At 40.0% G+C, this 10,852-nt stretch overlaps 1 protein-coding gene across 1 annotated transcript; it reads left to right on the top strand.

The window, feature by feature from the left end:
• Positions 1-197: 197 nt before the first annotated feature.
• LOC134637577 (transmembrane channel-like protein 7) lies at positions 198-10,793 on the top strand. The gene is made up of 16 exons (XM_063488028.1): positions 198-249; positions 327-513; positions 3,829-3,971; positions 4,075-4,226; positions 4,810-4,872; positions 5,396-5,538; positions 5,751-5,901; positions 6,044-6,211; positions 6,296-6,444; positions 7,314-7,440; positions 7,965-8,062; positions 8,191-8,374; positions 8,469-8,599; positions 8,764-8,919; positions 9,026-9,104; positions 10,686-10,793. The coding sequence occupies exons 1-16, from the start codon at positions 198-200 to the stop codon at positions 10,776-10,778; spliced, it is 2,076 nt and encodes a 691-aa protein (XP_063344098.1). The 3' UTR covers positions 10,779-10,793.
• Positions 10,794-10,852: the final 59 nt, after the last annotated feature.

Here is a 10,852-nt window from a genome sequence, read left to right as displayed (position 1 = left end):
AAGCCAATAAGGAAGTGCATGTGCAGTCATTTACAAAGGGAGTAAAGTCCGTGAAAGGGGACAACAAGGAAGCAGCTCATGGATACGCAGATTATCCTCACAAGGAAGTGTTTCACTTATTTGTTTGAGTCTGGATTTGTTGCCGGTCAACTATTAGATGTGATCGTAGAGGAAAACTGTTAACATTTGTCAGAGAGATGGCCGATGAAATACAGAGACAAAACTCTCATATTTACGATTGCATTGGAGGTGATCAGATTTACCTGCTCGTATTTGTTGTTTTGTTTTAAACTCTTAGACGATGTCTGAATGTCTTTCACTCACAGGAAATGGTTATGACCGTGAGGAGCAGTCGCTCAGGTGTCGGCAGGTTTCGTCTCCAGCTCCTGATCAGAGTTATCCTCACTTCAACTGGGACTCAACCCCCGAGGATGAAGATGAAGCCAGCGATGGTGGACCCAAACGGGACATCAGGTGTATTCCCCTGCCCATGCACCTGAGAAGAACTATAAGGTATGAAACTTTCTACTGAATGTTTGGTGGTGACGTTTCAGTAATTCAGTGGAAAAACAGAGAAATAAAGAGAAAGCTAATGAAGAGCCCAGATTTGAGGTCATGGACTAAATTAATGCGAGTAAATTAATGACTAGAGTTTAAAGGTCAGGGAGTCAGCAGTGTATTGCTCGTAAATGATAGCATGTTCCCAAATCTAAACGCTGTCTTAAAGAATGACTATGTGGCCGATATGAAGCAGCACATTCATCCTCTTACAAATGAAAAACATAATCACCCTTCATCATACACTGTTACTTATCTCACTGAGTTCTGTTACAATAGTCTATATTGGACTTTATAACTTCACTTGTGCTTGGGTAAATAACATGAGTCTTGTAATGGAGCTGGGATAATGTGGATCTGCAAAACACACACAACATAATTTCCAAGTAGATTTCTGGAAGAAAAATCATTCAACGCATAGCTTCATTTAAACCCAATCAATTTCATTAGCTAGTTGTTATAGACAGCTGGTTGTTCATGTATATTAAACTGTACATGTCTGCCTACAGTTACATCTATAAACTTTAGGACAGGGACGTAGTTTGTGTAGGTTTCATAGGTTTCTACACCCTCACAGCTAATTTCAAATCAAACAAACAAGACATGATTGAAGTGCAGACTTCCAGCTTTAATTAAGGGGACTTAACAAAAGAGTTGCACTAACTGTTTAGTAATTACAGCCATTTGTATACACAGTCACAGTAATTGCACAGTTGATTGATGAGCAGTTTCATGGCCAGGTGAGGCCTGTTCACTCACTGTTTGATTACAAATTAAGCAGATAAATGATAGAGTTAATTTCCAGTGTTCACCTTGTATTCAGTAGCCTTTTAATTGAATTCCTAATATGATGTTCTAAGAGATGTTGATACAGGCGAAGGAGGCAATAATTAGGCTGAAAATTCAAAATAAACCTTTCAGAAAAATGAAATATACTTTAGAAGTCAGTAAACTGGTTCATTCCTAAAAAGAAGGATTGCATTGAGTAGCTCAGTAAAACCAAAAAGGCCTGAAAGAAAATAAAAGCCAGCTTTTATTATTGTGGTTAAGAATAAAACACCTTTATAACATCAGCTCTAGTAAAAACCACTTTTGAGGAGGTGTATCATTGTCAAAGTCCACAATCATGAAACTTCTTCATGAATGTAAATGTACAGGGTTTACAGCAGGGTTCAGACCACCGGTCACAAGGGAGAAGAAGGCGGCCATCTTTGGGGGAAAAAACTGTTTGGACAGATGAAACTGAGACGTATCAGAATGATGGGAAGAAAAAGATTTGGAGAAGGAGAAAAACAGGTCATGTTTGGAGACAAACCACATTATCTGTCACACATGGTAGAGGAAATGTAGCATGCACAGGTATGGCTGCCAGTGGAACCAGTTCACTGGTGTTTATTTATGATGGGACCTCAGATAGAAAGTGGCAGGACCAACTGTGAAGTGTACAAGGCTGTACTCTCTGCTCAAATTCAACAAAGTACTGCAAAACTGATCAGACTGTGTTTCACAGAACAAAAGGATAATCATCCAAAGCAAACTGTAAAAGTACCCAAAGGGTTTCTCAAGGCAGAGAAATTGGATATCCTTCAATGGGCAAGTCAGTCACCTGATCTCGACCCAACAGAACAGCTTTTCAGATACTAAAGACAAAGTGGATTGAGAAAACCCCCACAAACCAGCAGCAGCTGGTGGAGTCTGCAGTAAAAGCCTGGCAATCAGAATCAGAATCATAACACTTTATTGATCCCTTGGGGAAATTATGTTGGTTACAGCGCTCCAGTACAAACAATAACAAAATCAGACAATACAAAAAGAAGCACAATATGTACAATATATACATATATATAAGTCACTTATTAATAAATATCTGAATAAGAAAGAAGAGCATGTGCAAAAAGGGTGTAGCTATTGCAGTATACAGTGTATCAGGTGGATGAGTTGTACAGGGAGATGGCCACAGGCAGGAATGATTTCCTTTGTCGTTCAGTGGTGCTTTTTGGTAATCTCAGTCTCTCGCTGAACGTGCTCCTGTGGCTAGTCAGCATGGAGTGGGTGGGAGGAGTTATCCAACATTGTCTTTATCCTGGACAACATTCGCCTCTCCATCACCACCCTAAGAGAGCCCAGCTCCATCCCCATAACATTACTGGCCTAGCGGATCAGTTTATTGAGCCTGTTAGCATCAGCAACCCTCAACCTGCTGCCCCAGCATGCAACAGCAAAGAGGATTGCACTGGCCACAACAGACTCGTAGAAAATCCTGAGCATTGTCCGACAGATGTGTACTCCGAGGTATTTATAGTAATCCACAATGTCCACATTGACCCCCTGGATTGAAACAGGGGTCAAGTGTTTCCTGGTCTTCCTGAAGTCCACTATCAATTCCTTGGTCTTTGCCACGTTGAGCCTCAGATGATTCTGCTCACACCACGTGACAAAGGAGTCGACCACAGCCCGGTACTCTGTCTCATCATCCCTGCTGATGCATCCAACCACCGCAGAGTCATCAGAAAACTTCTGAAGATGGCAGGTCTCTGTGCATTGGCTGAAGTCTGTGGTGTAGAGGGTGAAGAGGAAGAGGGAGAAGACAGTCCCTTGTGGTGTCCCTGTATTTCTGATTACCTTGTGGTCTTCCTGTCAGGTAATCAGGTGGTCCGATGGTGTTGAAAGCACTGGAAAGGTCAAAAAACATGACCCTCACAGTGCTCGCCACCTGGTCCAGATGGGTGTAGACATGACTGAGCAGATAGATGATGGCGTACTCAGTTCCGAGACGGGGCTGGTAAGCAAATTGAAGGGGATCCTGATTTGACTCCTCAAGGGAAGAAACACAGCATTTGGTGATGTCCAAATACACTTCACGCAGTCGTTGACTGTAAAGGATTTAAAGGAGTATTAACAAACAATACTTATATTTAAAATTATGATTATGCAATACGTCTCTGAAAATGGCAAAATATTTATCAAAATGGCTTTAAATTCACAAACTGTCAATGAAAACATTTCCGATAAAGCCACTAAACTAAAGCTGAAAGCCTGCACTTTAGTCACATCTTGATTATTTGATTTAAAATCCTCTGTGGTGATGTGCAGAGGCAGAATGACAAAAACTGCTTGTTAATGTATGTATATACTGTGTAAATGCTATCTAATTAATGTTTATTTAATAATTCTCCTGTACATAGTTTATTTTAAATTACTTGGTGATTGTGAGGGAATTGTTCTAATGAGTTGCTGTAATATAATTTCTTTATTATTTGTCCTTCACAGGGAAGTGCAGCAAATGCGGTCACCTGCAGTTTCCAGAGATGCGTCCTGGAGAGGGAGACAGATGCTGCGTAAACTCACAAAAAAATGCAAAGAATATCTTTACTTTTTCTCATTGTGGAGGAAGTCAGTGCAAATGATTGGAGGTACACATGCAGTTAATTAATGCAAAAGGACAATAAAGGAAGCAGCTCAGTCCCACGTGTTAAGTTTACATTTTAAACAAACCATGTTTCTTTGCCCTCACAGGGAACTTTGGAGGTGGTGTCCAGTCTTACTTTGTGTTCCTGCGCTTCTTGGTGGTTCTGAATTTTGTGTCCTTCTTTCTGATTGCTGGGTTTGTCCTCATTCCCAGTGTTGTCTTCAGATCTGTGGCCACCAACAGCACAGATAACATCACTGTTGACAATAACTTGAATGAAATAAGTAGCACTGGTGTGTTCTGTTTCTTCGTGTCCTCCTTATTTCCTTGTTACTCATCTTTTATCACATTTCTTCGTAATTACAACAGGAAGCCTTCTTGCAGTTTGCTGCAACAGTTTCCAGGCAACAGCCCTGTGTTTGTAGGAGTAAGAGTAGCGAGAGTGGTATCCCTTCTAGTATTCCCTTCAGAAATAAAATGTGGGCCACTCACCTGTGGATGAGCAGAATATTTATACAAAATTCCACATCTGTGACATTCAAATATATACAAAAATGAGTTTATCCCTAACATCACTTATCATCTCCAGACCTGAAATAGCTTTACACGATGATGTATGACTTTTCCAAATCCTTTGACTATTTTAAAGCCACATGAGAAACAGACGTTATTTAAATGTTTAATAGTTTCCACTGCAGCTGCATTGCATCTCCTTGTCTCTTTCTGTGTATTTTATTTATTCAAAAATATTATAAATTCTTGAGGCAACAGCATGACCTTTATGTTCAGAGGAAGCTTTTTGTTTACTGTGTTTTATTTTTTCAAATCCAGATGATTGCAAGGTGTATAAAGTTAAGAACATGACGAAGTTCTATGAGTACCCACTTGACTTCCTTTCGGGAACGGTGAGAAGCTGAGAGACTTGCAGAATGTATATAGACCTGCACTTTAGTTTGAGGCACTTTAGACTTTCATAGAAGTGTCATTCCAGTTATCATTCTGCAAAAAGATGACACTGAGAACACATTCAAGGTACAGCTGGAGTAAATAATGTGTTTTTATGTGTGGTGGTTTAAAAATAGAAAGTCACCGGTGTTACTGACACTATGTTGCCATGAGTATGAAAGTAAGGCAGCACACGCCGAACCACAACACTGAAACTAAAGCAACTAGTTTGGATGACCAATGACTCATTTTAGGCTTTACACCTGTGCTTTTCTGCTGCACTTTGTCAAAGTGTTTTATGTGAATGATGCTGGTTCATTTATGCTTTTAGGCTTCACATTGGAGCTGAAGCCTAAAATATAGGCCTAAATAATAAATCTAGGCCTATATTGTAGTGAAGAAATTGCACAATTTTCCTCCTTTTATTCTCAGCTGGGGAAATTTAATTGCATCTTGAGCTTGATATTCTTCTCTCCTTTACAGGGTTTTATGGAGTATTCGTACCTGTTTTATGGCTACTACAACATCACAGAGATGCCAAACAGGGACTCCTATAATATCCCTCTTGCCTACATCCTCACTGCTGTCTTCTACTTTGCCTTTTGTCTCATCTGCATCATAGCAAGGTCAATCCCACGACCGAAACGACCAGGTTTTGGATTAGAGGGCAAAATTGGGTTTACTTTACTGAATTTATGGGGTCTGGAGACACTATAGTTTGTGTTAAACAGATGCATTATGTAAATAAAGGCTGTGTGTTTGCATGTTTAGCTTAGAGTCCTGAGTTCAGTCAGCCTGACTTGTGTCTGTATCCTTTTCACTGGCTGTTCACACACAGGATGGGGACTGCAGCTCAAGTTGCTGTGGCAACGGGAAGCAGCACTGGGGTGAGCAGTTACAGCATGATCGTGTTCACCGGATGGGACTATGGTTGCCTGGGAGACAGAGCTACCAAACTGAAGCAGAAAAACATCCTCTACCAGCTACAGGTCAGAGGGGATCTATCCTACTTAACAGGATGAAGTGCTGGAAAAGAGAAACGTGACCCACACGTGGCAGCTTTGCTCCACAGTTTCATATACACGATGTGCCTTCAGGTGACCCCTCATTTCTCTTCTCTCCCTTGGCCAGGTGGATCTGGAGGAGGAGAGTCGAAAGAGACACGAGGCTGATCTGTCAACATCAAAAAAAGTGATTTTATACTCTCTGCGTGTTTTAATGACTGTTCTTTCACTTGGGTTCATTGGAGGAGCTTTCTGTGGCATCTATAGGGCCACACAGTTCAGCCAGGTAAACGATGTAAAAATAATGATGCCAACATGATCTTCTTGAAGCTCTGGGTGACCATCTCCCATTTCTGCTAAACAGGAAAGGACTTTTAAGGAAGAGGAAGAAATCGTTCAATTGATTATTCAGTATCTCCCATCCATGGTCATCACTGCCGGAAACTTTGTGGTGCCTCTGCTGTGCGACAAGATCGCCTTAGTAGAGCAATACTCCCCCAGCACTACTATCATATTGGCTCTCTTAAGGTTTGTGATAAAGGGCTTATGTCACATGCATTTAATTTGTTTGTGTTTGTAATGCTTGAAAAAAAATCTGATCAGTCACTCCAAGCCCATGTCTTCTTATCACGAATACACAATGATATATGACAAACTCCAGCAAATGTGGACATTTTTATTGTAAATAAGAGAGTAAATGCAGAATTATAACACTATAACAACTATTGATAATGATGCTGCTGGACCTATTTTAAAAATTGACCAGAATATTAAACACAATAAATATTTTACTCACTTTAATCATAGTACTATAACTAGGCCCATAATTATCAAGACTGCCTACCTTGCCAGGTCCATCCTTAACGACTGGCTCTAACAGAGCAGACAATAATGGGTCTAGTCACAAGCCATGGATCAAACAAACAGCAAATTGATAAATGCCTGATAATAAATATGATCTAACACACGTTTTATTATTTGGCCACTATGGCTATACACAAGCTGCTATAATGCTTTTGCCATGATTCTCCAATATAGTGTGCAATACGAAGGAAATTACGCTGCAATCACCACTTTAGTTGTTCTACAAATTTCAATTTCAGCTCAGGTTTGTGTGGCACGTCCTTCAGTTGTTTTTTAAAAAAAAAAACTAGCTCACCCTGGCTCCCATAGAGAACAACTTACATCAGCTAAAAACCTTGTTCATGGAGCCCTCAAGGTAAAATAAACACAAAAAACAGCTTAAAACCTTCCCTGCTTTAAACTTGGTCATTAGTTTTATGTAACAAATTTTTAAATATGGTAGTGTATCCTTATCTGTGTTGAGTTATCAAGTAAGATTAGTGTGAAATTAAAATTAGATGAATGAAAATTACCCATTTCTCTTTCACATCCAGGGCAGTGTTTCTGCGTCTGGTGAGTCTGGCCGTCCTCCTCTACACCCTGTGGAGTCGGATCACCTGCAACGTTGACAGGCTCAAAGGAAACTGCACACTGTGCGAGTACAACTACAATGAATTCCAAGTAATTATGTTACTTCATGTAATGCATGCTGTGTTGATCTTCATTTTTAGAGGATAACAACACGGAGGGAGACCTATAAGACAGACCTTCTGTTGTTTGCGTTTAAGTTCCCCCATCATGAGAAAAAGCAGTGCTTTCAGTTTGTTTCTGGATCAAGACTTTGCTGGGTAAATTAAACATGATCCCTTGAAGGCTTCGACATGCAAAAGAAAAACTGAGAGAATAATTGAACTGGAAACTCATTTATACTCCGTTTGCATTAAAAAAAAAAGTCATAAACAATAATGATAAAGCATGTCAGGTTTTTCATAAATATTTTTTGATCTCTTGGGGACAACAGTAGCAGCTCTGCGACTGCCTCGTTCTGCTGACAGAGGCTTGAGTAAAATACAAAACACGCTCTTTAACAGCTGCTATAACAGCCTGTGTGTGCAGACAAAGAGGTTAACATAACAGTAACATCAGCTTTGAATATATTCAGCATGTCCACACTGAAAGACAATCTTATCTTTTCTTATTGGTAGTGCTGGGAAACACGTGTGGGGCAGGAAATGTACAAGCTCACAATGTTTGACCTCCTCATCACCGTTGCTGTTTTTCTGCTGGTTGAAATTCCACGCAGGTACTTTTTATAGCATAAAGATATGAGTCGTATTAATGCACATCATGCGAATGCATGCTGGATATATGAATATTGGTCAATCAGTCTTGTGTTCAGCTATGTAGTGTTTTTGTGTGTGTGTGTGGTAGGCTTGTGGTGGATAACTGTTCCTGTAAGCCTGTTCAGTGGGTGGGGCGGCAGGAGTTTGTGGTTCCCTCCAATGTGCTCGGCCTGGTTTATGGTCAGACTGTGGTCTGGTTAGGAGCTCTTTTTTGCCCTCTGCTGCCCGCCATCAACACCTTGAAGTTTGTCATCCTGTTTTACTGCAAGAAGGTAAAGCTCTAGCTTTAACACCGCCAACACGTCACACGTTGCTTGGTGATTGTGTCCCTAATCCGGTATTAAATTGCCACTTTCCCCCCCACAGATAACACTCTTCCAAAACTGTCGGCCAGCGTTGAGGACGTTTCGTTCCACCACCTCCACCTTCTTTTTCCTGGTGGTGCTCCTGTTTGGATGGGGTTTGGCAACAGTTGTCATGATTTACAGTCTCTCTGAGTGAGTGTTTCATACTTCCCTGTAACAGTTGCAACACAACTGCTTTTTCTGCAGCACTGTAAGAAAACTCGCTGGATGCTGTCACTGCTATAAACTTTGCATGAAAACATTTTTCATGTTATTTAACATTGCTGAGGACAAGTGTGTCCCTCTTCCTCAAACAGGATCCATCCCTCTTACGGTTGCGGTCCTTTCCATTCATCCAGTACCATGTGGTCGACTGTTCCAGACTCGTTCTACAATCTCTCTAACGTCACACAGGAGTTTCTCTTCTTCGTCGGCTCCCAGGCATTCTCCATCCCTCTTTTTGCATTATCAATGTGCGCGAACTCTCAGTATGCTATTTGTGTAATGATGACCTGCAGATTAAATAGTCCTTACTGTGCATTTCATGGAGTAATATTATGTCTCTCTTCTCCCTGGCAGTGTGGTGATGTGCTATGTCGTAGCTTTAGCAACTGTCTATGGGAGAAGCATTGCACTGCTAAAAGCTCAGCTTAAACTGGTAAACTGCTTCATTATTATTATTGTTGTTGTTGTTGTTGTTAGATAAAGTCAGGTATTTAAGGAAAAAGCCAAAGAAGGAAAGTAAATACATCCTCTTTCAATTGTTCAGGACATAGTAACAAAAAAATCATCTGGTCCTTATCAGACTCTAACATGATGTTTTACACCATGTGATTACTTAACAAAAATTATGCCAAAATGCAGAAGCGCTGTGTGACAAACTAGGTACACTTCCTGATTCAGTAGCTGGTAGAACTACCGTGTTCTGTATGACTTTATTAGTCTCTCACATTGTTGTGAAGGAATTTTGGACCACTACATCTTTTCAGTATGTTTAAGGTCAGGACTTTGACTGGACCATTGCAGCGACCTTGACTCTTTTCTTTGTCAACCATTCAGTTGTAGATTTGCTGCTGTTCTTGGGATCACTGTCCTGCTGTATGACCCAATTTCAGCCAAGCTTTATCTGTCAGACAGATGGTCTCATAGTTGACTCTAGAATACTTTGGTATACAGAGGAGTTTAAGGTTGACTCAGTCACTGCAAAGTGCTCAGGTCCAGTGGGTGCAAATAACAAGCACAAATCATTACCCCTCCAGCATCATGCTGGACATTTGGTTCGAAATGTTTGTGCTGATATGCTGTGCCTGGTTTTCACCAAACATGATGCTACACATTATGGTCAAGGATCGCCACTTTGGTCTAAACTGAACAAAGGACATTGTTTCAGAAGTCTTAAGGTTTGTTTAGACTTAAGCTGTGTTGCCATGATTTACAGAGAAGAGGCTTTCTCCTGGCAACCTTTCCAAACAAGCCAGTCTTTTTCAAACTGTACTATCAGTTTTACACAACTGCTTCTGCATCATGTTTCAGTATAATAATTTTTTGCTTGTGTGTATTTGCATTAACTTCCTTTTAAAACCTGCTGAGGTTTAATATCAAGTGTTGATAGGTAAAATCTTGGAATTCAAAGAGGATGTATTTACAGGCACTTCACAACCACTACACATAGTCCAGTCCAAATATACAAACCTATCTGCATTAATTATTGTTTATAATGACATTAATTAAAAAATAATTTTATGAACTCTGAAATAATTAAATTTTTATTTGTTTATGCTTACCAAAAACGTAAAACATATGTTGGTCTGTTATACATTATGGCAATATCAAAACAAACTATGATAAACAATAAGTTAACATGCACACAAAAACACAGATACAGTTATTAAGTGTAAGCCTGTTAGAAGAACCTTTTTAAATCTCTAATCACTTTTAGTGTTCACCTTGACACGAAGTGTCCCACTGATATTTCAATCTTTTCCAGGTGAAAGTTCACAAACACTTTGTATTGTTCTTGGTTGTTTTTTGTAGTTTTGTATGCTTTCCCCATGATAATAGCGATCACATCATCTCTTATATCTCCAAACATTATAAGTGAAGGACAGCAGAGGTGCACTTCCTTACAGTCCCGAAATTAAATGGGGACCTTTTATATATGTCATTAGGCTTCACTTTGAAACAGTAAGTTAAATGGTTTCCTGATTCTCACATGGACTTATGGGTTTTTGGTTTACAGGAGAGCCGTGACAAACAGTTCCTGATCAAGCAGATTGAGAGCCTGAGTCGGCAAGCTCACATACCGACACATCATGCAGGAGTACAAGACTGAACACAACATATGGGCAAGGATTTACTGTCTTGAAAACAACATAATAAGACTTGTTTTTATGATGTTTGTAATTT

Source organism: Pelmatolapia mariae, linkage group LG10_11 (genome assembly GCF_036321145.2).
Source record: "Pelmatolapia mariae isolate MD_Pm_ZW linkage group LG10_11, Pm_UMD_F_2, whole genome shotgun sequence".
Classification (NCBI taxonomy): Eukaryota; Metazoa; Chordata; class Actinopteri; order Cichliformes; family Cichlidae; genus Pelmatolapia; species Pelmatolapia mariae.
Note: the sequence above shows the minus strand (reverse complement) of the source record. Positions and strands in the feature narration are given on the sequence as shown.

Coding starts and splice junctions, on each gene's coding strand:
- LOC134637577 (XM_063488028.1), top strand. CDS start 198: ATGGCCGATGAAATACAGAGACAAAACTCTCATATTTACGATTGCATT. Junction 250..326: donor TATTTACGATTGCATTGGAG/GTGATCAGATTT, acceptor TTTCACTCACAG/GAAATGGTTATGACCGTGAG. Junction 7,441..7,964: donor ACAACTACAATGAATTCCAA/GTAATTATGTTA, acceptor TCTTATTGGTAG/TGCTGGGAAACACGTGTGGG.